Source organism: Cyanistes caeruleus, chromosome 19 (assembly GCF_971803275.1).
Source record: "Cyanistes caeruleus chromosome 19, bCyaCae1.hap1.1, whole genome shotgun sequence".
Classification (NCBI taxonomy): domain Eukaryota; kingdom Metazoa; phylum Chordata; class Aves; order Passeriformes; family Paridae; genus Cyanistes; species Cyanistes caeruleus.
The window spans coordinates 4,740,855-4,765,512 of record NC_141719.1 but is presented as its reverse complement, the minus strand read 5'-3'; the positions used below and the strand labels follow the sequence as shown (position 1 = coordinate 4,765,512).

At 48.4% G+C, this 24,658-nt stretch overlaps 2 protein-coding genes and 1 long non-coding RNA gene across 6 annotated transcripts in view; 2 read left to right on the top strand and 1 right to left on the bottom strand.

The window, feature by feature from the left end:
- Window positions 1-1,523: 1,523 nt before the first annotated feature.
- Window positions 1,524-10,329, top strand: CDK3 (cyclin dependent kinase 3). Its single transcript, XM_023938580.2, has 8 exons — window positions 1,524-2,114; window positions 2,216-2,392; window positions 3,304-3,381; window positions 3,718-3,838; window positions 4,332-4,502; window positions 4,936-5,037; window positions 5,679-5,882; window positions 6,269-10,329. The coding sequence occupies exons 2-8, from the start codon at window positions 2,265-2,267 to the stop codon at window positions 6,392-6,394; spliced, it is 930 nt and encodes a 309-aa protein (XP_023794348.1). The 5' UTR covers window positions 1,524-2,114; window positions 2,216-2,264; the 3' UTR covers window positions 6,395-10,329.
- A 116-nt stretch (window positions 10,330-10,445) lies between these two features.
- LOC147649803 (uncharacterized) lies at window positions 10,446-15,001 on the top strand. Its single transcript, XR_015277897.1, has 2 exons — window positions 10,446-10,554; window positions 13,864-15,001. It is a non-coding gene; the product is annotated as an uncharacterized LOC147649803 (long non-coding RNA).
- Window positions 15,002-17,338: 2,337 nt separating this feature from the next.
- The window catches only part of EVPL (envoplakin), a 29,222-nt gene continuing 21,902 nt past the window's right edge, over window positions 17,339-24,658 (bottom strand). For all 4 annotated transcript variants that reach the window (XM_086856704.1, XM_086856701.1, XM_086856702.1 and 1 more), the window contains exons 18-23: window positions 23,933-24,126; window positions 23,445-23,595; window positions 22,780-22,863; window positions 22,584-22,694; window positions 21,895-21,987; window positions 17,339-21,143 (exon numbers count right to left, since the gene is read on the bottom strand). In XM_086856704.1, coding sequence (XP_086712830.1) covers window positions 17,694-21,143; window positions 21,895-21,987; window positions 22,584-22,694; window positions 22,780-22,863; window positions 23,445-23,595; window positions 23,933-24,126 — 4,083 coding nt within the window. In that variant the 3' untranslated portion in view covers window positions 17,339-17,693. The remainder of the gene's footprint in view (window positions 21,144-21,894; window positions 21,988-22,583; window positions 22,695-22,779; window positions 22,864-23,444; window positions 23,596-23,932; window positions 24,127-24,658) is intronic.

Below are 24,658 nucleotides of genomic sequence, written 5' to 3'. Positions count from 1 at the left end.
AAACTTTTCATTGGATACACTCTGGATATCTCAGCCCTCACTCTAGAGAAGCTGTGGACCATATAGAAGAAGCTTATCAGATTAAATACTAGGAAGGTATTCCTCTAAACACTCAGGGGAAACTGAACATTTCCAAAAAGTGATGTAATAGAACTAAAAGAGAAGAAGGAAAGGGTGAAAAGTCTCATCTCCTGCTCCTCCTCTATCAAATTGGGCGCAATTACTAATAAACCCCCAAAACATGTTACTGGGACTGGGACGCAGGGTAGGGCAAAGAAACTATAAACCAAACATACTTGGCACAAACTCCAGTACTTTTATAAACTTCCTATAAATTATTAGCACCAAGCCCAGCACAGTAACTCTTCTAATCTGTGCCCCTCTACTGTAAAAGCTATGTAGGGACATATATGTTAGGGACAATATTGGAGCTATCTCTGGATAAGAAAATAAACCTAGGGACTAGAAAGGTATTTAAACCTCAAAAAAAGTTTTGGAATTAGAACTACATGAAGGCCTCCACCCTGAGAGACATTATGAATTTAAGCAACGTGGCTACTGACTGCTTTATCCTAATGTAGAGTAAGTACAACCAAAATGTAATCAGTGCAAGTTTTTTCCACTTTCTTGAGCCACACATTGGGTGCCAATAAATGTATTTGTCCTGGTTTAGGGCAAATTTGGGAGAAAACCTCTGAATGGGTTCCCTCTAGAAAACAAATTCAAGTGTCCCCTCCCCTAATTGGTTCAGGAAAAATTTATTTGGAGAAAAGTGGAAAAAGCTGTTTATTTAATAAGCAAAGTATCTACAAGCATAAAAAAAGAGAATAATATTAAATAATGAAACTTTTCGCTGTTCGAAGAGATGGCAAATCCAGAAAAGTTCCTTTTGTGGGGTGTAGCTTGGCTCGCTCAGTCTCTTATCAGTCCCTCTGGCACTGGAAGGTGCCCAGGCCCTGGTGAGCTATAGGAGTGAGCTCCTGGGGTTTTCCTCAGTTTTCAGTCTAGAGCAGGTTTGAACAGATCCAAGAAAAAAAGAAAAAACACAGTCTGGGGAACTTCTCTGCCTCAGCTAGCTAAAAACTACCTAAAAACAAAGGAGAGCTCTGTCCTGCTGTCTGTGATGCAGACAACAGAGTCCGGAGAAGCATGTGGGGGAGTGAGTGCTGTTTCTGAAAACAAACTGTGGCTTTTTCTTTCCCCCTTTTCTCTCTCAAAGCCAATCTTAAAGATGCAGAACTTAACATCCAACAAAACAGAACAGACAATTAGATATCATAAATCATAAATCATAAAGTCACCCCAGGACAGTCACCTAAAAGTTGGAGTCTTGTGGACCCATGCAGCTGCAATGTCCATGCCCATCCAGAGACATGGGGCCCCCAAGTCCTCCAGATGAAATTCCCTTTGCCTCTGCCTTTCCTGGCACAATACATAAGATTATTTTAATCATGTCTTCTGTCAGCTATCAAGTCAATGATTAACCTTGTCCCCCTCAAGGACATCTCCTGAAGAGCTGACCTAGCAGCATAGCCCATGTTGGGGAGGTTCAAGGGACAATTGTGCAAGACAAAATAAAAGGAGAAAAAAAAAAAACCCAACCCAAAAGACAAATAAAACCAAAACCAAGCAAAAAAACAACCCCACAAAACCCAAAACCACCTCAACAACCACAACAAAACCAAAACCAAAGCCAAAAAACCAACCCCCCCCCAAAAAAACCCCAAAACAACCAAAAAACCAATAAAAAAGACATGTCTTCTGGGTGTTTGCCCTCAGCATGTCCCAGGGTACCATAATTATGAACTAAATTACTCCACTGATGCCCAGCACTGTGCAGATGGAGAGGGAGAGTTTCCCCTGGCCCTGTGCAGTTCATGCTGCTCTTCCCCAGGCCCCAAAGTTCCTCTTTACATCAATTTTCCTCGATTTTTGTCTGTAGCCAGCAGACTGCACAACCTGGGCAGCAGAACAACCAGCCCTGGGTGGCTTCTGTGTGGTTCTGTCCACCTGAAGCTCCCCGGACACCCCGGGCCCCACCAGGCCTCCCTGTCCACTCACAGCTGCCCCAGGCGGGTCCCTGAGGGGTCCCTCAGGGCTGAGGGAGCAGCAAGGTGGGACCCAGACCCCAGCAGAGCCTCAGGGAACACTTGGGGGGCTCAAATGCTTTCCCCACATTCACCTTTTTGTTTCCCGCCTTTTTTTCTCCCCTCAGAGCGCGGTGCCAGCCGCCCCCGCTGCCATTGCCAGGCTGAGGCAGCCCCATGGAGGCCATCCAGGAGTCGTTCCAGAAGGTGGAGAAGATTGGGGAGGGCACCTATGGCGTGGTGTACAAGGCTCGCAACAAGCGCACGGGGCAGCTGGTGGCCCTCAAGAAGATCCGCCTGGACGCGTGAGTGGGGCAAAGCCCTGGTCTTGCCATGGCGCCAGGCCTATGCCCAGTATGGTGCTAGAGGCACAAAAAATCCTGATATGAGGGGGAAAAATGTGTCTCTAGGATTAAAACAATCTTAGGTATTGTGGCACCAGGAAAGGCAGAGCCAAAGGGAATGTTGTCTGGAGAGCTTGGGGGCTCCATGTCTCATGGGCATGGCAGGAAAGACTCCACACTTCCACAGGGAAGACTCCAACTTCCAGGTGTCCTAAAAATGGGCTGATTTAACCCATTGCTGAGCCAGAAGTTCAAGATCTTTGAGTGCAAGTGTTTAGGGCCTGACCCAGCACCACTTGGCCCCAGGTCCATGGCACAGGGCAGGGGGAAGCAGCTGCTATGTTGTGAGGTGGTGTCTCCCTCAGGGCTGTGCTGTGGGTGTTGGGCAGGGTCACCCTCAGCCCTCCAGGGTGGGACTGAGCAGGTAAAACCTTATTGTTGTTCCCCTGGGTGGGGCCTGAGCTGTGTGCACAGTGAGGGGTATCTGTGTGGACTGGGAGCTGATATGCTGGGGCTGCACTCCATGGTGGCCCCTCAGGGTGGGGGGAGGTAGCTGCCTGAGGGGCAAAGAGCTTTAATTTTCCCCCATCTCTGAAAAGAAAGACCTAGATATTTAATATATAACTGGTCCTCTAAATGTACCCTTAGGTGCTTCCAAACAAGCTCTGCCCCAAGGCTTGCATGTCTAGGTCATCCTCTCCTTGCCCACAACTCCATTTTCCCCTGCTTCACCCCAGCCCACCCCAGCCACTGCTCCACCCCAAACTCAAATGCTCCTTTGGTACAGTGGAAGAAGGAAGGGACTCAGAACCCCACTGGGCTGTGGGATCCCCCTGGGTTATGGAGTGCACTACAGCCTCTCTCTGCCACAGGGAGTCAGAGGGTGTCCCCAGCACTGCAATCCGAGAAATCTCACTGCTGAAGGAGCTGAAGCACCCTAACATAGTCAGGTAAGACCTGGATGCACCCTCCCCACCAGCTCATCCATGAGCTCCTGCTCCAGGAGCAGGCAGCAAGGGGTTTTTCTTTCCTTCCCCAGCTGCACAGGCAGAAGCAAAATAAATGCAGGAATCCCATGCACTTCTCTCACTTTCAGCAATACTTCATGGGTCTGCCACTTCAGCAACACACTGCTGCTCCTGCCCCATACTAGATTCTGCCCTTAAACTGCCCTTCTCTTCTCCAGAGGGCCAACAGAGCATAGGCATGTGTGGGAGGAGGGATGTTTGGGTATTTACAGAGGTCTGGAGCAGATATTGAAGGGAGAGCCTGTACTTCTTTTACAGGCTCCTAGATGTCATACACAGCCAGAAGAAGCTCTATATAGTGTTTGAGTATCTGAATCAGGACCTCAAGAAGTACATGGACTCATGCCAAGCTGGAGAGCTTCCTTTAAGCTTGGTCAAGGTACAGTGTGGAAGGAATGCCAACAGGCAGGGCAGACAACATATCTATCCATGTTGCCTTCTGCTGGGCAGAGCCATCTCAGAGTTGCTCAGACTGGGCCTGGAAATGATTTCTCAGCCTCCCAGATCCCAAACATTTCAGCTGGGAAGCCCTCTTGGCACTATTGCTCAGAAATGTTTCTCAGCTGTTTCTGGGCTCTCCAGCCCATCTCGATGCAGAACAAAAGAGAGATCTGTTGCTAATCGCCTCTGTAGACAGTAATGCGTGGGTGGAAGGGACTGACAGTGCCTGGATTAGAGTTTCTCTGTCCCCAGGTGGCATGGCAGCAGTTTGTGTGTATCTCTGAGTAGTGGCCCATAAGCCTGATGTTGCACTGTAACAAGGGCTTTCTTCCCATTCAGATCTCTAAGTGATCCAAAGTGTGTTGGTTCACACAATCCAGACTTCAAAGTGTTTTCATTGTGGCTTTATCTGAAATCTCTTCTCTCCTTAGAACTACCTTTTCCAGATGCTGCAGGGTGTGAGCTTCTGCCACTCACACAGGGTCATCCACAGGGACTTGAAGCCACAGAACTTGCTCATTAACGAAGCAGGAGCAATCAAGCTGGCTGATTTTGGACTGGCAAGAGCTTTTGGGGTCCCCCTACGCACATACACTCATGAGGTAGTGTCAAGGCTCCCTGAGTGGGCTACACAATCCAGAGTGGGTGAACAGCAGCAGCACAAGTTGCTCGTCCATAACAGAGGCACAGCCATGCCAGGAATAGCTTAAGGTCACCTGCAGCTAAGGGACCTCCATGTCCCCACAAGGGGTGCTGACTACCAGAGCCTGGCTGACAGCTGGGCTCCCACCCTGTGTAGAGTCCCACTCCACAACCCTGTGTAGAGTGTGGAACATTTAACAGTTCCAGAGTGTGTTATTGAAGAATGTTCTGTTAATCCCAACCTTGCAGGCACTAAAGTGTCTGTAAATTCAGCAAGGCCTTAGCATGCTCTGATTTGTACAGTCACCACATTACAACTAAGAAGGGAGGGTCCCACACCTTTGGTTTCATCCAGGGAAGCCAAACATAGCCTGTTTGTTGGTTCCTTTCCAGGTGGTGACTCTGTGGTACCGAGCCCCCGAGATACTGCTGGGATGCAGATACTACTCGACCCCTGTGGATATCTGGAGCATTGGTTGCATCTTTGCAGAAATGGTAGGATGGGTTTAACCTCTTTCATGAGCCAGAGGAGGCAGCTGCAGTGGGAAGGAGGGATGAGATAAAGAACATTTGGGATACCGTGTTCCCACCCTGTCCTGGGGTGTGCTTTATGGAAAGTCCATCCTAAGGGTTAACTGGTCCTTATCTCAGCAGGAAATCTACCACCCTGGGGGCAGAAGGCTGTGGTTCCAACTACATTGGAACATGATGCCTCTCCTTACTAAAGGGGTAACTTCAGCCTTATTGCTGCAGCATTTTGACCCTGGGAGGAGATGACCCCATGGTGGGCTGCAGAGAATAAGCACTCCTGTGGCATGGCTATGGATCTCCTAGGTGTCCATATGTCCCTTGGAAGAGCTCTGGTTAGCTCTGCAGTATAATAGCACTTTGCCTCATTCCCAAGTCCCTGGGCTGCAGAGCAGGTAGGAGTGAGCTAGCCAAGAGTGGGAACAAGCAGTCAGACACCTGTGATGTTCTCAACCACTGCCTGGCAGATTCACTGCGTTGTAACTGCCCTGGTCTGTGCAGCTGTTTGCATCTACTGGGATAGAAGGTTGCTTGCAGCAGGAAATAGGGAACACAACTGATGGAAAGATCAGTTAAAAAGATACTGGCTTTTTCTTTTCTTCCCCCAGATGACCAGGAAGGCCCTGTTTCCAGGGGACTCTGAGATTGACCAGCTCTTCCAGATCTTTCGCACCCTGGGCACTCCCACCGAGGTGACCTGGCCTGGTGTGACCCAGCTCCCTGACTACAAGGGCAGCTTTCCCCGGTGGCCAAGGAAGGAGATGAAGGACATTGTTCCAAATTTAGATCGAGATGGGAGAGACTTACTGACAGTGAGTGAGGGCTTAGAACAGGGCCTGGGCATAGACAGGATGTTTTCAAACTGGGCAAGGAATAGGGATATTTGAGATTTAATTATCTGGAAGTGCGTTAGCTGATCTGGGTTGAATGCTCACCTCTGACATTGCAGAAGCACCAAATCATGGAATACGTCCTGCTCTGAAGGACTGTCATTGCAGGTTCCTCTAGGAGCCACTGCATTGGGAGTTAAGGAACTCTTCTAACATAATCCCCAAAGTAAATAAAGTTGTGGGTGACTCCTGAAGCCCAGAGAAAGAAAATTCAGGACCAACATCTGCAACTGGGCCCAGCTGTGTGCAGGTGCAATTAATCACCCAGTTTTTAAAATCCTAAATCTGTTGGGTTTTTATCTTGGCAGCAATTACTCCTGTATGATCCCAGCAAGCGCATCTCAGCCAAAGCAGCCCTCAACCATCAGTACTTCCTCTGCAGAAATGCTGGGAGCCCTGAACAGCGACCTGTGCTGTGGAGAGACTGCAGATGAGAGGAGACAGCTCTCCCCAAGCTCTTGCACCTCCAGGTAGCACTGCAGATCTGGTCTGGGGCACTTAGCAGAGGCTTGGCTGGAGCCCAGGGTCTTTGTTCTCCTGAGGAGCCTGGAAGGGGACGTTCTTGCCATTTAGAGACTTTCAGTCTGTTGTTGGGGGAAAGTTTGGGTTACAGCCAGGAGAGCTGTTTTGAAGAGGTCATATACAAAAGGTGTGGGTAATTTATCAGCATAAACTACTGAAAGGTAGAGAAGAGAGCATCTCTCTAAGGTTTATTCTTCCACTAGTGAGCTAAGGTGACACACAGTGACTTCTGTCTCCAGCACTGGAGCATCCCTGGGTCTGTTGGTGGCCGTTGCTAGCACCAGGGAAGGGGGGACACTTTGCTGCTCAGCGCTTTGCTGCTGTTATCAGCCAGGCTTCTCAGCACTAGACAAGCTGTTTAGGCTGAGCTGTTTAACAGAGCTGACATCCTGCTCTTTCACAAGCTGAAGAGCACTATCAGGTGTCAGTTTGTGCCTTAGCTGGGACCAAGAAGCCAAAAGATCCAGTTAGCATAAAGCAGATCCAGTTAGGATAAAACACTTGCTGCATATGGCTGGAAACAGGCAGCAGCTAAACCACTGGCTTTCCATCATCATTCCAGATGTAATGATGTTTCCTTTGCTTTATTGACTTGGAAATGTTTTTGCTGTTCAAAGGTTTGGGGGATTGTCTCTGACTCTTGGTGTGGTGTTGACATCTTAATTTCTTTTTCTTCTGTATAAAATAAATACTCGTCATTTGTTCAGAAACCTTGGTGTTATTGTTTTGGCAAAGCTCAGAAGGCTGGTGATGCAGGACAGCCTGGCTGGTCCTTTTTCCCAAAGAGCCTTTCCCCCTTTTTCATCTTCTGCACTCATCCTTTCCAGCCCAAATCCTTGGCAGGTACAGAGATGTGCTCTCAGTCCTGTTGTGGACCTGGTACCAAAAGTGTTAATCCAATTTCTGCTGTGTCTGCATGTTTTTAGCAAAGAAACAGAGTATGCAGGAGATGCTTTCTCATCAAGGACAGAGGGAAGATAAGGGGAAGACATCTGCCTTAGGAATGCAGCTATAGCCAAAACAAGATTCTAGAAAAAACAGAACCTGGGAACATGGGGAAGGTTTTATGGTAATGAACAATTATAATACACATGTGGTGACTGTATATAAGCCACATGCTTGTAGTGAATCGTGTGCACACCAGATGGAGCTTATCCCCTGTGCACCAGGCCTGTGATAACTTCTTAATGCTACCTTGGTGTTAAAGGGTTTTATTTTACTTGCTTTTTGGTGAATTTTGGTGACAGTTATTGGCCACCCAGATGGGAGCTCACCTCTGAGCCTCGACGGATCTGCAGTCGACAGATCTCCAACCGGCACCGAGGGGTTCTCGGGGAGAACCTCGGCCTCAGACCGCCAGGGGCTCGAGGCAAGATCCCTGGGGTGAGTAAAGGCATCATTTAAATTGTTTATTTGGGGTTATTGACGAGAGGTACGAATCCCCTCACAGAGTTACTGGTGAGGGGTTTGAGTCGCCCAACAGGGTTTGAGTCCCTGGGAAAGCTCACTGTGTGGGACTTCGAGTCCCCCAGGACTACTGGGGCTTCCAGTCCCTCAGGACTAGGGGATTTGAGTTCCCTCTGAGGAGTTCCCCTGAAGCAGGAAACTCAGTGTTGTAGCTGGTCAAGGAGAAAAAAATAGGTTCATAACACCAGAGCCAAAGCATTGCTGTACTTGCTTTTGTGGTGGAGTGCACTTAGATACTCTGAATTCTTTCTGGTCTCTGGCAGTGTGAGTGTGAGTGGGTTGTGTTGATTTCATTTTGCCGGCCTGCAAAATCAGCAGAGACGCCTGTGATATAAAGCTCGTTTGCTGGAAGAGTGTTGAAACTTAACTGACTGTTGGGGTTTCGAAGCAATCGGGGGTGTGTGCTATCGATTACCGATTTGTTTTCTGCGTGCGCGGCTGAAATACAATTGTGGATGCGAAGCGCCCTCTCGTGCCAGTGCGCGCAGGATTCCCGGCGCGAGTGGGAGCGGGTGGGAGGGCAGGGACACCCCCAACTGCAGCTCAGCCGTTCCCCCGCCGTCACCTTGGCTCGGAGGGGAGGAGGAGGAGGAGGGAGAAGAAACCCAACAGACTCGCAGCACAGCAGCCCGGGCCCGGCTCGGCGTGTTCTTGCCTGCTCCAGCACCAGCCGCCTGGGCAGCGCCACCCGCCCGCTGCAGCCCAGAGCCTTGGGCTCCCCGCGCCCAGTTAATCGTTGTGTTCGCTTTCCAGCCGTTGTTATATACTTGTATTATTGAGTATGGGGGCGGTCTGTTCTAAAACTAGAGTGGGAAATGATATCCCGAACTCCCCGTTGACATGTATATTGAACCACTGGGAAAAGATAGGGGGAGACTCGCTACTTAAATCCAGACTAATCCAATATTGTAACCACTTGTGGCCACTATATAAGCTGGACAATCAAGCGAAGTGGCCAGAGAACGGCACCTTAGATTATCACACCCTGTTAGAGCTGAGGCTGTTTTGTAGAAGAGAGGGGAAGTGGAGTGAGATGCCGTACGTAGATCTGTTCTTTACTTTAAGAGACCACCTGGAATTACAAAGGGGGTGCCTACCCAGCCTATCAAACCCTCTCATGTTAGCTTTTGGAAAGGAAAGGGAAAAGGATAGGAGACCAAAGAGATCTTGTTCCTCTTGTAGTATTGGACACCACTGTTTGAAATGCCACAGCCGATGGGAAGAGGATGATGTAGAAATGCTAGAGGCACCAGGTACGGGAGACAGGGGGATAGAGAATTGGGGTGAGCCTGATAAGGAGGAAGCACAAGGAGGGGCTGAGCAGTCAGGGGGGAGGCAAGAGTTAATTTCAAGTCCAGTGGTGGGGAGAACCCAGGGTGAGCAGGAGGTGAGAAAGCAGGAGGTAGGGAAGCAGGAGATGAGAGAGCAGGAGGTAGGGAAGCAGGAGGTGACAGAACAGGACATAGGGGAGCAGGAGGTGACAGAGCAGGACATAGGGGAGCAGGAGGTGAGAGAGCAGGAGGTAGGGGAGCAGGAGGTAGGGGAGCAAGAGGTGAAAAAGCAGGAGGTAGGGGAGCAGGAGGAGAGAAAGCTGGAGGGGGATAAGCAGGAGGCCAGAGCTCAGCTCTGGGCAGGGGTGGGATCTCACAGCCTGATAGTGGTGAAGGTACCTTTCTCCCCAGTCGATCTCGAGGCGTGGATGAGACTGGCAGGGCCCTACAGAGAAGATCCAGAGAGAGTATCTAGAGTATTTGAAACCATTCTCAAGACACAGAACCCGGATTGGGGGGTTATACAAGTTCTGTTATATACTCTATTGGACTCCACAGAAAGAAAGATGGTGCTCAGGACTGCTAGGAAAGAGGTGGACAGGATAGGTACAGCAGGTGAATTACCAGGAACTCTGGAAGAGCATTTTCCCTCCCAGGACCCCTGTTGGGACCCTAACACAAAGGAGGGGAGGCTTTTTCTGGAACAATATCAACAGTGGATATTATTTGGCTTTAGACATGCAATGCCAAAGGCAATCAATTGGTCTAAACTTTATGAGGTGAAACAAGAACCTCATGAGACTCCAACTGCATTTGTGGAACGCCTAAGGGCAACTGCCAGGAGATACACTAATATTGATCCAGAAAAACCAGAGGAAGCTGTACAGCTGGCTTCCATTTTCATAGGGAACTCAGCCCCAGATATTAGAAAGAAGTTACAAAAGCTGGAGGGAGCAGAGTCTCGTGACCTAGGAGAACTCTTACAAGTGGCCTGGATAGCTTTTAATAACAGGGGAGAAGAGGAAGAAAACAAGATCCGGGAGAGAGAAAAGGAGAAGGAGCAGAAAGAAAAGAGACGGGAAATTGAATGGGAGGAGAGAAAAAAGAAATGGGAAATGGAAAGGGAGGAGAGAGAAAAGAAACGGGAGGTGGAACGAAACAGAAGAGAAAGATGTAGGGATGCAATGCTGAGCGCAGCCCTGCAGAGAGCGCTTTTTAACCGCAGGAGCGAGAGGGGCTCTGCCCGCGGGGGGCTGCAGCCGAACCAGTGCGCCTATTGCCGAGGACTTGGGCACTGGAAACGGGAATGCCCCAAAAACAGGAAAGGGCCCAAGGTAACCGAGCTAACCCTCCATCAGGAATGACGGGAACCGGGAGTGAAAACCCCAGCTAAACCCCCTGGGCTGGGGGAAAGGAGAAAATTGACTTTTTAATAGACACTGGGGCTACTTACTCGGTATTAAATACAAATCATGGAAAATTAAAACAAGAAACTGCGAACGTTGTTGGTGCAACAGGGAAGGAAGAAAAACAAACGTTATTGAACCCGATTAACTTTAAATTTGGCAAACAGTGGATAACACACCAATGTTTATATATGCCTGAATGTCCAGTTCCCCTGCTAGGAAGAGACCTGCTGTATTGCAGGCGTGGATTTTGTTTAAAGACAGAGAAATGCAATTGTTGGTATTTGAGACTAAAGCCATTGAGGCAAGGATTTTTATGTTACAGGGAATACTGTAACCAGACAATTCTGGAGGAATAGAAACAACAAAAAATGCAGTAAAACACCCTTGATTTGGATCAGTGGAACTCCAGACCATTCCAAACAAACTCAGCCTGTAAGAGTTACCCTAAAACTTGGACCAAAAACAGTAAAGCATAAAAAATATACTTTAAAATTAGTAGCTAGGAGGGGAGTCATGAGTCTAATTGAAAATTTCAGGGAATTTGGATTATTGATAGAATGTAAGCCAGAACACTCCCATTTTGCCAGTTAAAAAGCCTGAGATGAATAAGTACAGGTTGGTACTATGAGCAATCAATCAAATATTTCAGGATATCCACCCTGTTGTAGCCAATCCCTTTACCCTGTTAACATCCCTTATAGAATATCACCAATGGTTTACAGTGTTAGGTTTGAAGGATGCCTTCTTTTGCATACCTCTTGATAAGCAAAGGGCATTTTTGCCTTTGAATGGGAAAATCCTCAGACTGGTGGGAAGACTCAGCTTACCTGGACTGTGTTACCACAAGGATTTAAAAACAGTCCCATGATTTCTGGGAACCAACTAGCAAAAGAATTAGAGACCTGTTAAAAGGAGAACCCTGAAGGGCTGGTCCTGCAGTATGTTGATGATATCTTACTAGCAACTGAAACTAATGAAAAGTGCATGGAACTGACTATCAGTCTTCTAAATTTCCTAGGGCAAGGAAGTTATGAAGTATTTTAAGAAAAAGCTCAAGTAATGAGGCAGCAAGTTACCTGCCTAGGGTTTGAAATGATGCCAGGACAGTGGAAATTTGGAACAGACAGAAAAGAGGCCACCTGCCAAGTAGCCTAACCTGCAATTGCCTGAGATTTAACAGTATCCCTGGCTATGGCTGGATGGTGTAGATTGTGGGTTTTAAATTATGGACTTTTGGTCAAATCATTGAGCTTCTAAAGGAGAACCTGGAAGGACTTTTGATTTTGACTCCTGAGAGTGAACACGTGTTCTGTAACCTAAAGATGGCCCTGATGTCTGCACCTGCCTTAGGACTTCCAGACTTAACAAAGCCCTTTGAGCTTTTCTGGGGAGGAATGACAGCACCTTATCCTTGGAAGGCTCCTCTGGCTCAGAAGGTAGAGACTTCAAGAGGCCTGTGGGGTGTTGTTCAAAACAACTGGGCAAAGTCAGCCAGGGATGGCTCAGATGCCTGCAAGCTGTAGCAGTGACTATTCTCATCCAGGAGGCCAAGAAATTGACTTTGGGACAAAAGATAGTAGTGTACACTTCACACACCATAACCACTGTGTTTTGCCAAAAAGGAGGGCATTGGCTTTCCCCAAGCTGTATGCTGAAATATCAGACTGTTCTAGTGGAGCAAGAGGAGGTGGAGCTGAAAGAAACCACAGTGGGAAATCCAGCCCAAGTCCTGAACATCCCAATGCAAGGAGAACAGCAGACCCTCGATCACCTGGACATAGTTGAGCAAGTTTATGTAAGCTGACCAGACCTACAAGATGCACCAGCTGAAGCTTGAAGAGTTCAAGGAAGTGGCTTGGTGCAAGATGGAGAATAGAAAGCTGGCTATGCCATAGTAATTCCAACCAAGGTGACAGAGGCTGCACCACTGTCCATGGACACCTCAGCTCAAAAGGCAGAGCTCATAGTGCTGTGAAGAGCCCTAGAACTGGCAGCAGGAGGAAGAGCAAACATATGGACTGACTTGAAATACTCTTTTTTATTGCTCATGCCCGTGGAACCATATGGAAGGAAAGAGGTCTATTAACAGCACAGGGATCTCTGATTAATATACACAAGAAATACTGTCCTTCCTTGATGCCACTCAGAGAAGTGTCTGTGCTAAACTGCAGGGCACACCAGTGTGGGGATTCCCATGTTCTTGTTGGAAACTGACTTGCAGATAAATCTGCACAAGAGGTTGCACAACAAGGCATCCTGGCATTAATACCTAAGAAAGCTGTTTCACTCCCAGAAGTTAGCCCTGGATATAGTTAGGCAGATGTAAAATTAGCTACTTACCTAAAAGCCCTGAACAGAGAAGGTGGATGGCTACTAACTCCCAGCAACCAGATCATAGTCCCACCACCAGTGATGTTGCAGATTGTCAAGGAGAAATACCAGCAGACTCACTGGGGAATCAGAGCTATGGTGACTGGTCCAAGGACTCAGATACCAGTGTGCCTATGACAAAAAGTGTCAAATCTCTTACAGAAAAATGCCTGATATGTCTTAAAAATAATAGTTTGAATTCAAAAAGACTGCCTCCATGGATCACTAAAAGAGGAAACACCCCCAGGGATTACTGGCAGATTGTTTTTCCTGAGTTACCACACCAACAGTGATACAGTTATCTCTTGGTATTATTTGTTGGACACCTTTTCCAGGTGGCCAGAAGTTTTCCCTTGTTGCACCAACAAGGCCAGGGAAGTCACTCCTCAAGGAGTGACCAAGGCACTCCTCAAAGAGATCATACCCAGGTTTGGAGTTCCTATTGGGATGTAATCTGATAGGGGACCCCATTTTATATCTGAAGTGTTACAGCAATTTAGTAATCAGTTGGCATTTACATAATCCATGGAGACTGCAATCTAGCAGAAGGGTTGAGTGAATGAATGAAACTTTAAAGAGACAGATTGGCAAAATGTGTCAGGAAGCTTTCTTAAAATGGCCACAGGTGTTGTGTTTGCCTATTGTGAGTTAGAGTACAGCCCCAAACCAACCTGAAAGTGAGCCAATATGAATTGGTGTTTGGGAGATCATCTGCTGCAACTTTCCCTGGATCTGAGGAGAAAATTTGGAATCAGGAAATAGAACAATATTTAAGTTTATTAGGGAAACCCTTGAAAGCACAAAAAATGGTTTGTCATTCTCTCAGAACCTCTTACCCTAGACACTCCAGTTCACTCATTTCAGCCTGGGGATCACATACACATCCAGATCTGGAAACCTGAGCCACTTCAGGAGCAGTGGAAAGGACCTTATCTGGTTCAGCTGACTACAAGACCAGCTGTGAAAGGAATTACCTCCTGGACACATTGCAGCTGAATTCAGAGGTCTCCTGACTCAGAGCAGACAGTGGAAAACACCGGAGCCTTGCAGCTGAAAATGTTGAAGACATCTGTAAATGAGCAATGAAATGTATAGACTAATATTTATGGGAATTATTTTATCTTTAGGTGGAGGTGTTGAAGAAAATTTAATATTGGCTTGAATTTGGTTTGGTAAGATGCACAATCTGTACAGTAGTACAGCCTGCCTCCCTATCCCAAATTCAGCAGGGGAACCTATTCCTTGGGAAATTATCCTTATAAATCTGTCAGTGGTGATTCATTATGATAATCTGACATTACAAACCAGAATGACCTATTGCTGGCCAAAGAGGGCTGTGAATATTTAAAATTGGATATAGAACATTGTTGTGTACACATCCCAAATGTAACAGAAGATCTCCAAAGACCACTAAACCTGGCCAGTTGCTGAGGATAGCAATGCTATCTTGAAACTAATTGGTTCAATAAAATTCTTCAAGGAACAGTGTCATGGCCCCTGAAAGGAAGGCTGGCTGGAATAGTGGAAACCATTGTAATTGTGATTGTCATTGTAATAATTATCAGCATTGCTATTGGTTGTGTTTGCAAAATGATCAGACATAATTGTATGGGAATATAGGTGACTAGAGATAGAAATTGAGTTGGAACTTATCAAATGGCCTTAAGGAATTTGAGGTGTTTCAAAAGGGGGAATTGATACCAGAAGGGTTATCCAGTTTCTGTTCTGTCTTTGTTCTTTTAGCAAAAAGAAATGGGGTATGCAGTAGCTGCTTTCTCAGCAAGGACCTATTGAATTCCTAAAACATCTGGCTTAGGAATGCAACTACAGCCAAAACAAGACTATAAAAAAACCTGAACCTGGGAGCATGGGAAGGGTTTTATGGTAATGGGCACTTACAATATGCATGTGGTGACTGTGTATAAGCAAGGCACTTGTAGAGAATGGTGTGCACGCTGGGTGGAGCTTATTCTGTAATAAATGATGGCTCCTCTTAACACGACATTGGTGTTGAGGAGTTTTATTTTACTCGGTTTTTGGTGAATTTCAGTGGTGGAATGAGGGGCTGATGGTTCTGCAGCCCAGTGATGTCTCAGTGAGGGGTTGCCTTCCATTAGAATTTGCCACACACTATTTCAGAGTTATGTTCTACTTATTTAAATACTCAAAAGACAGATCTAATTTATGGAAGCCAAACTTCCGCACTCCTGTTTTTCTTGCACGTGCACACATGCTCTACTAGTAACTGCAATCCCAAAAAAACAATTTCAGCACAACCTGACAGCTGTGCTCCTGCATCTTATGGCCTCTGTGTGGTGACAGCCAGCTTGGAGGCACATATTTGTGGATGAATCCATGGAGACATGGATGAATTATTCTGTGGGAATCATTTCCCTGCCTTTGCATACATGTTGTAAAGTCAATGCTCCGCTGTTTGCTCTATGCAAACAATGCTCATGTTGTACCAGACAAACTGTTTGCAGAAGAGTTTCCATTTTGTTTTGTTTTTAAAAGATCTGCAGTAAAAATAAATACCAAGGACATTCATCCAGTCCAGAAACATAAATAAAACACTAGAGCAAACTTAACCCAAAACTGAAGCAATTGACTTAACTTTAAACATTTCAGTTTACCAACTCCACTGCCAGCAAAGGGAACAAACAGCAGCTGTGTGGAAATAACTGCTCTGGGAAAGCCACAGTGCAGCACCATCACCCTGTGCCAGGGAAGGGAGGAAAATCCTACCAGGCTCCCCCTGAGTGGCTCAGAACCCTGCAGACAGCCCCAGAGCCCCATGGCTGAGTGGTGCTTCCTATGGACACATCAGGGCATAACATGAGCTACTTTCTGCAGATAAGGGGCCCTTGGTAGCAAGCAAAAGGATTTTTGTGGGTGTTTTTTAGACTAAACTGCACAGCCACCTAAATCATCTCTTTACTTCACCCAACCCCAGGTAAATCCCTCCTGCCATGCAGTTTTGTTCAAATTTATTAGCTGCCTGCCTAATTACCAGGACTCCAAGTCTCGTAGTTACAGAGTACTGCCCAAACCATTAATCACCCCACAGAGCAGGGTGAGGAAGGCTGGCACCAAACTCACCTGCTGGGCTGAGCTGAGCTGCAGGAAAGGCAACAGTTCCATGCTGATGGATGCTCCTGCTTTCAGCCAGCTGAGGGGAGCAAAGCCAGGCACAGCAAGGCTGCTACCAGCAGCTCTGAAGAGCTGTGACCTGAGGTTTTCTGGGGACTGCAGGTATCCTGAGTTGTACTGTGACAGGATCCTCACCTGGACATGCTCCTGTGCTTCAAGGGCTGTTGGGCAGAGTTTCTCTCCTGGTGTGTGACAGCCCAGCTCCAGGGCCTTGCTGCTGGTCCAGACCAGCAGTGTTCTGCCAGAGGAAACGGGCTGGGAGTGGATGCTCCAGGCTGTGTGCAATTGTTTCCCTATTGTAAACCAACAAATTGCCCAGTGTTGATCATGGCAGCTGAAATGGCCACGAACAGCAGCCACAGGCCTGACAATAATCAGAGACCCTGCAGAGCCTGGGACAGAGCTTGGGACAGAGCCTGGGCACATCTCAGACTGGAAACTTGCGGTTAGAGATTACTAATGCTGGGCACTTCCTACCTGCAGGAAGGTAAAGAGAGCTGAGTGTCCTGAGCCTGCCAGAGTGGGAACAGTTTCTGCCTGGAGCCCAGACTTCAAAATCCAGCTAAGCTCTATGGGAATAGAGGCTATGCTGCTGGTCTGGTGGGTGGAGAGGGGAAAACCTCTACTCTCATGGATTATTTTGGGTATGTTGGAGTTCCTGGATAGCATCAGCTAAAAGAGCCCTTGGGAGTGGGAAAGGAGCATCTGATATGAATAGAAAGTAATCTTCTCATCCCATAAACCCAGGAGATGCTCCACAATAGAGTAGATACTAGGGAAGAAGATTTGGGATATAAGAATTGCTTGTTTCAGGAGGGACTGAGTGGTAGAAGTTACACAGAGGAGAAACTTCCTTTTAGTTCACCTACAGAAATAGCAAGTGTGGATTTTCCAGTACTGTTGGGTGGGACTGCACCCCTTTGCACCTCTTTTAGAAGTGTCCAAATGACCAGGAAACAAAGTCCTGTTGGTTTTCAGTTTTAAAGACAAATATAACAAAATCTTTAAAACTATGAACTCATAGGCAGAAAGGCACTTTAGGAGGGTTCAGTGCTGGGAGATCAGGTAGAGCAAGAAAGAAAATCCACACAAAACCTGTGTGGATTTGGCTGCAGGGCGTGGGACTGCATGGGGGAGGAGTAGCTGTGCCTTCAGCTACAACCTGGAGAAACAACACAGCCACAGCCACTCGCTTGCTATGTTTATTGCATGCAGAATCACCCAGCTGGAAAACACTCTGGCTCTCCCCCCTTTCTGGCCATAGCCACATATAACTGCCCATGAAGTTCTGGCAGTCAACCCCTCTCTGGGCTGATTAGGGAACAGCAGCTGGGGGCTGTGGGGACCCGTCCATGGCAGGCCATCACCACGGTTTTGTCCTTGCACAGCCGAGCTGTGTTGGGAGGCAGGGAGCTAAGAGAGAAGCGTAGGCAGCCCTAAATTCTAGATGCTCCATTCCTGTGGGCCTGCTGCCTCCGTGAGGAGAGGTGTTCTGAAGGGATGAACTCCTGAAGGAACCAGCCCCAGTATGTGCCTTGGTCCATTCAGTGCCTGAACCGTGAGAGCCTGGGGGAGCGGCTGGCCTGGTGGTACCGCTGATACCCCTCCGACGCGGCCGGGAGCAGCAGGAGGTGGCTCAGAGAATCCTTCTGGCAGAGGGCCATGGCCTCCTTGTAATTTATCTTCTCTTTAGTGACAGGGTCAATGAGATCTTTTTCATAGTTGGACTCATCCTGGAGCCTATTGGCCAGGTTGCTCGTTATCATCCCAGTCTGGACAGCTTCCAGCACAGGGATGCGACCAGTTTTCTTGGGATCAATGAGCCCTCCAGTTAGGTGCTGGACTTGCAGGTAGGGGAAAGCACTGTCCTTGGTCATCCAACCCTTCTGAACTGCTTCCCCCACAGACAGCCTTCGCCTGGTCACCGGGTCCTCAATGCCTGTGAAAGCTTTCTGTGCATTCAGCAGTCTCTGCATGTAGGTCCTGTCAATCAGCCCCCGCTCAATCGCCTTGTGGACTGAGAACCGGTCCCTGGAAATGAGGTCTATGATGCCCCCCGTGGCAGCCTGGGCTTCCAGAAGCTTCTGAGCTGTCATGGGATCGAGCAGCTTCTTCGCAACAGCAGTTTTGATGTTGTACTTGGTGTTGGTGGTGGTGTCATACACCCCGGCGATGGGGGATGTGTCATCACATATGCCCTTCTGTGAGGCTGGGGGGAAGAAGGTTTGGGTTTGGTGGGTGGTGGGTGATGTGAGTGGGGATTTGGAGATGATGGAGCCAATTGAGAGGGACGAGGGAGGCTTGGTTTCCCCAGCCACCAGCAAGGCAAATTCAGAGATGGGAATCTTGCCATCCCGGTAGAGCTGGTACTCCTCCTTTGTGATCCTCCTCAGCCTTAGTGCATCATCAATGGAATACTGCTTCCCACTTTTCTTGTCAAGGAGAAGTGAGATTTCCCCATTTGGGCCCAGGGTGGTGACTTCCTCCCAGTCACACTCCAGCTCTTGCAGCTGGATGTACTGGCCTCTGTCTATGATACCTCGCTTATAGGCTTCATAAGGAGACATGTCCTTCCCTGTGTCAGGGTCCAAGATGGAGATCTTGGTGGAGAGGTTTGTCTCTCTCATCTGGGTCTCATGATTGATTTCTTCACGGTTGACCTTTGACTGGAGATCCCGAATGAACCTCTCCTTGTTGTAGATCTGGTCCTTCTCCCTAAGGATGTCTGCCTCCAGCAGGGAAACCTCATGTTCCAGCTGCTTCTTTTTCTGCCTGTCATTCTCAGTCCGCTGGCTGAGCAGTTTGGATTCCTCCCGAAGGAAGAGGACTTTCTGCTGCTTCTGCCTCTCCAGCTCCCGCAGTTCACTCTCCAGGTTGGCTCTCTCCTGGATAGCCAGGTTCCTGGCTTTCTGCAGCTCTGTCTCTTCACGAGCCCATGTCCTCTTCATGCCTTCAGCTCTCTCGATTTTCTCCCGGAGCCGCCGGACCTCTTCTTCTGCCTTTTGCTTGGCTCCCCTCTCCCTGCTCAGCAGCTCCCAGATGCGTGCACGTTCACTCTCCAGTGCTCTGTCCTTTTCCACTCGAATCACTTCCTTGTAGATGGTCTTCTCCTGGGATTTCGTTTTCTGAAGGACATCGACTTGCACCTGCAGGTTCTTGCATTCTCTCTGCAAGCTCAGCACCTCCATCTTCTCACGGTCCAGCTCCAAGCGCAGGTTGCTGGCAGACTGTTCCAGGACTGGATCCTTCTCCAGCTTGACAACTTCCTCCATAATTATTTTTTCTTGTACTGGGGCTGGGCTCTCCTCCAGCTCCTTTATTCTCAGTGTAATTTGCCTCATCTCCTTCTCCAGTGCAAGCCTCTTGCTTCGATCCTCCTGAAAGTTGAGCAACTTCTCTTGCTCTTCCACCAGCACACGAACCTGCTGCACGTCGCGTTCCAGGCGACGCCTGTTGCTCACCTCCTCATCCAGACTGCGTCTCAGTCTGCTGTGCTCATCTCGGAGCTTTGGATCCTTTTGGGTCAGTATCACTTCTTGAACAACCACCTTCTCCTCTGGCTTCCGCCTCTCCAGCAGCATGTATTTATTCTGCAGGTCATAGATGGCATCCTCTGCAGCTCTCCTCTTCTGGGACATGTTGCGCACCTCCTGACGCAGGCGATCGGCTTCTTTTTCCAAGAGTGGATCGTTCTCATATCGAATGACTTCCTTGTTGACCAGCTTGGTTTCCACCTTGGATCTCTCCCTCCTCCATTCATCCCTTTCCCCCTGCAGCCTAATGAGCTGCTCCTGGGTCCTGCCGTTGGTGTTCACAAGTTCATTGAGCTGCTCTTTCAGCCTGTCAATTTCTCTGAGAATCTCTGGACTCTTTTCATGTTTCACCACCTCCTCTATGACCTCCTTGAATTCCACCTCTGGTTTCTGTGACCTGAGGACTTTGAGCTCTGCTAAGGCCTCTTCCACTTCACTGTCAATCTTTGTCCTTTTCAGAGTGACTTCCTGCAGCTCCCTCTTCAGGTGTGCAATCTGCTTCTCTGTTTCAGGGTCCACCAGGAAGATCTCATTGACCCTCTCTTTCACCTCTATCCTGGGCTTTTGCTTCTCTGCGATGCTGTACTGGCTCTGCAGCTCTCCCAGCTCACCTGTCAGCAGCAAGTTTTTGCTCCTCTCTTCTTCAATCAGAGTTTTAAGCTTGGAAGTCTCTTTCAGTAACTCTGGGTCCTGCTCTACCTGTTTCACCTCCTTAACAATAATTTTGGGTTCTGTTGTTTCAATCAGCCTTTCCACCTCCTCAATCTTGTTCTTCACTTTCTCTATTGCTTCTTCTGCAGACTTTCTTTTGAAGGACTCCTCATCGATTTGTAACTGCAGGGTCCTAACAGATTTCAGCATTTCTGGGTTTTTCTCCAGTTTGATGAGCTCCTTCACCACCACTTTCTCCCGGATGTTGGGCTGCTTTCGCTCCAGCATGTGCAGCTCCCTCTTATGCTGCTCAAGTTCAGAAGCAGCAGCCAAGCTTTCCTCCTGGAGACGCTTGATCTCCTGACGAAGACTGGCTGCTTGGCCATCCAGGCCTGGATCCTTCTCAATTTTTGTGATCTCTTTGGTGAGGAGCTGGGCAGGAGCCACCTTCTTCTCGCTCTCCATCTGGGCAAGCTTTCGGCTCATCATATCAATGTCTTCTTGCAGGCTCTGCCTCTTTTTGCCTTCCTCTTCAATCTGCTGTGCCATCCTAGACAGGTTGCTTTCCACCTGTGGGTCTCTGTAGTATTCAATCACCTCTTTTTCTTCTACTCTTTCAATGGGCTTCTGAGTTTTCAACATCAGCAGCTTGTTTCTGTGTTCCTCCAGGTCCTCTTCAATCCTGGCCACTTTCCTCCTTTCCTCCTCCAGCTGCAATTTCAACCCCTCAGATTCCCTGCTGGTTGTGGCTTTGTTTTCAGCTTTCTGGGTTTGCTCATGTACAGCTTCAATGCCCTCATGCACTTCCTTCTGCAAGGGAAAAAAAATAAAAAAAGGCAGGTAAACCAAGTCACTCTTTTAAGGTGAGTCAGAGATCTTTTAAATGACACAGCATGGTGGGAGACAAAACTAGCACAGAATCCTCAGGCAGTCTTCAAATAAAGCTGTTCGTAAATGGAAAGTGAGGACACAATCCCATCATCTCCAGCAAATGACCTCCCCTTGAGATGGAGGTGCTGTAGCAGCCCACAAAGGTGCTTTGTGCTGCCTTCTTGTACCTGCAGCTGAGGGAGAGCATCACAGCCAGTCCCCAGCTTAATCTCTTGTGCTTCCTGAACACACTAAAAGTCACCTGGTCTTGAGAAAGGTGGTTCAAACCTTAAAAAGTTATAAAAATCCTATTGCTTTGAAGTGTTTCCAGAAGGTTGTGAGCACTAAATTCCAGCCACACCCACAAACAAATCTGAAATTCTCAGTCTGTGATCCTTGATTAGCTATGGCTAAGAGAAGTGGACTTAAAAACCTTAAACTTTTTTTCCAAGAATAATCTACAGCTTCAGTAAGGAGCTGAGGGCCTCCAGAGGTGATGAGAGTCACAACCCAAGATCAGAGTCAGTGAAACTATGGTTTCTTGTGGTCTTTTTCTCAGAGGGGTTTCCATTCCTGTCCTTCCTCACACCTGGATGTGGAGACTCAGGGAGAGGTGGGGGAGCCCCAGGCTGAGCAGATTTGGACCCCAATCTAGAGTACCCCAATCCTGCAGTGAGCTGTAAGCTGGTACCTTCTCAACAATCTTCTTGGCAAACTCCAGCCGGCTGAGCTGCTGTTTATTTTCTGCTGCCAGCTCCATGTAGAGCTTGGTGACATCATTTTCCTGCAAAAGAAAGAGTGGTGAGAGCCTTGTGCCCTCACCTGGACACTGCATGGCAGACTCTGCCACACCTCCTTTCACCTGGATGAGTTTTGTGTATGGCACAGTTCTAGGGATCAGTGTCATCAAATCTGCCTCTTCACAGAGACCCAGAGTCCAAGGACTCCTGCAGGAGATCCTGTCCCTGTCACCTGAATGCCTGATCGATGCCTGCAGGCCTACACAGGCTCCAGTCTTCCAAATTCACAGATGGAGAGCAGCTGGCAAAAGCCTCTGGATGATGCAGGAGGACTGGGGTGATCCTGGGAAGAGCACAGAGGAGCTGTGGCTCCTTCCTCTCCCCCCACACCTACCCTGTAAGTTTTATCTTCATACACAATGTGGTGAGGAGGCAACATCAGCAATCTCAACCAAGGTGCCAGGCACAATCCTAATTCAGGATTTCACATCCTGCTTTGCCCCAGGAACAAAGGGATCCCTGAGGACTCTGGACCATAATAAGTGGTGGCTGTTAAGGTGGATTAAGGCCTTGCAGAGGACATTGGGGCATGGGTAATGAGCTGGACAATGATTTCCATGCCTTCATCTTAGCATTTTACCTGGGCCTGGATGCTTTCCTGCAGGGGGGTTACACGCAGCCTCTTTGCAGCAGAGTCAGTCAGGGAAGGGTCCAGAGAAGAGCTGTACTTGCCTGCTTCAAGCTCATAGTCCTGTTCAGAGCAGACACACGAGAATCAGGTGGGATGTCTTAGGTGAAATGCTAAGGGAGTGATAAATGGGGAATCCCATCCTTACATTGAGTGTGGACTGCACATTCTGGGACAGCCGGATCAGGGTGTTCCTCTCAGGCTCCTTGCTCTGGATCTCCTCCACCAGCCTCTGCAGGAGACACACGTGGTGTTAAGGACACACTGAAACCCAGCTTCCCAGTAATACTCTTGCAGCCTAGAGAATCAGCTCAGCTGAGGGAATGGTGGGAACAGGAGGACATTCAGGAAGAGTTTCTAGGTTTTTAGGGTATCTCAGCAGTGCTATAACTTGCCCAGGACCTCCCACACTGATTTATCACAAGGTAAATAGCAGCCAACACAGAGACCTCCACAACTCCTTGTCTGAGCTAGTGAGCTTAGACTCTGCTCAAGGAGAGAAAAATGAAGGACTTGGATGCAACATCTCAGGCTAAGGTGCAAGATTTCAGGATCTGAAAGTGGCCTCTCCATGGAGAAGATTTCAGTCTGGAGGTGAGTGGCACAGATGAGGACAGCAGCACTGTAGATAAACCCAGCAAGGTGAGATACACCAGGTAACACCATCCATGGGCTGCAGTCCTTCTCTAGTTCATTCCCTACAATGGGGGAGCACACAGCTAGGAGCTGGCTGGTACTATCTTGCATGTGCTGTTCACAAGCAAATTGCCCCATCCCTGTAAAGTTACAGGCTATTCTTGCCCTGGAGCACACCTTCTGTGCCTGCAGCTTGTATTTGATCTGGCTTGGCCCATCAGTGGTCTTCACTTGGTGCCTGGGTAGGTTGTTCATCCAGAACATCAGGTTCTCATTGGAGTTTTGGAACTGCTGGTAGGTGAGGCTGATGTTTCTGAGGGTCTTCTCTCTGCACAGCACAAAAGTGGACAGGAACATTAAGGGGAAGGGCAAAGATTAATGTGTAAGTTTCTAGGAAGGAAGGTGAAAGGTGAAAATAGCACCACAACAAAGATGAAAATAACAAAAATGAGGGGGTGACAACTGATGCCTGAGCGGGGAGCACAACTCTGGAAGCTCAAAGCCTGTGCTGTGAATGGGAAGGTGGCAACTACACAGCAGGACACATCTGGTCCTCAGTATTACAGAACTGTGGTCAGGATCAGGTCCTGCAGTGAAGAACATACTCAGGGCTCTGAGCCCTGCCCCAGTCCCCCTCAGCTAGGAGGAGCAGAGATGACCCTCACCGCTGATCCAGCTGGTCAGCCACGGCGTGGTAGCGATCGTTGAGGAGCTGCACCTCCCGCTTCTGCCGGGGCAGGTCAGGGCAGTACTCCTGGAAGTTGTTCTGCACAGCACTGCAGCTGTGCTCAGCATCCTTGAGCCCTCGGTTCAGCTTCAGCACACAGTCCTCCTGGGCCACCAGGTCCCGCCTCAACTTCTGCAGGGGAGGAAAGAAAACACCTCGTGTTTGCATCAGTCAGAGCAGCACCCAAAGACCTTCCTCAGTGTGTCACTGACTGGGCAGCACTGGGGGCTGCTCAGGCTCTCCAAGTGATGTGCAGGGTGGAAGTGGAGCACTGAGGCTTGTTCAGCAGGGAGGATGGGAAGCAAGGTGGCTTGGACAGTGCACTGAGAAGTTTTGGGAAAGGCAAAACACTGTGGGTGCCAAGGATGGGGCAAGGAGATTGGGAGCAGGAAATACTAGGGATAGGTGTGAGGCAGAGTAACAGAGATTAGATGCTAAGGGGGTCATGATGTATTTTAGGGCCTGCAAAAGGAGGGACAGAGGGACAGAGTGTTCCACTGTCCAGTGAGAGCAGGTCAGCCTGCAACATCAACATTAAACCTTCAAGTCCTTAAAAAAACTTCACTGCTGGTGCCTCAAGGTTCTCAAATAAATCCAGCCCCTCCCACATTGCTCCCTGAGCTCAGGGATCTCCCATCCTTAGTCAGAAGCCTGGTGCTCCCCT

Excerpts from the sequence above, each read along its gene's own strand:
- CDK3 (XM_023938580.2), top strand. The coding sequence starts at position 2,265 with ATGGAGGCCATCCAGGAGTCGTTCCAGAAGGTGGAGAAGATTGGGGAG. Across the intron at positions 2,393-3,303 it reads AAGAAGATCCGCCTGGACGC|GGAGTCAGAGGGTGTCCCCA; the intron begins GTGAGTGGGGCA and ends TCTCTGCCACAG. Across the intron at positions 3,839-4,331 it reads TTCCTTTAAGCTTGGTCAAG|AACTACCTTTTCCAGATGCT; the intron begins GTACAGTGTGGA and ends TTCTCTCCTTAG.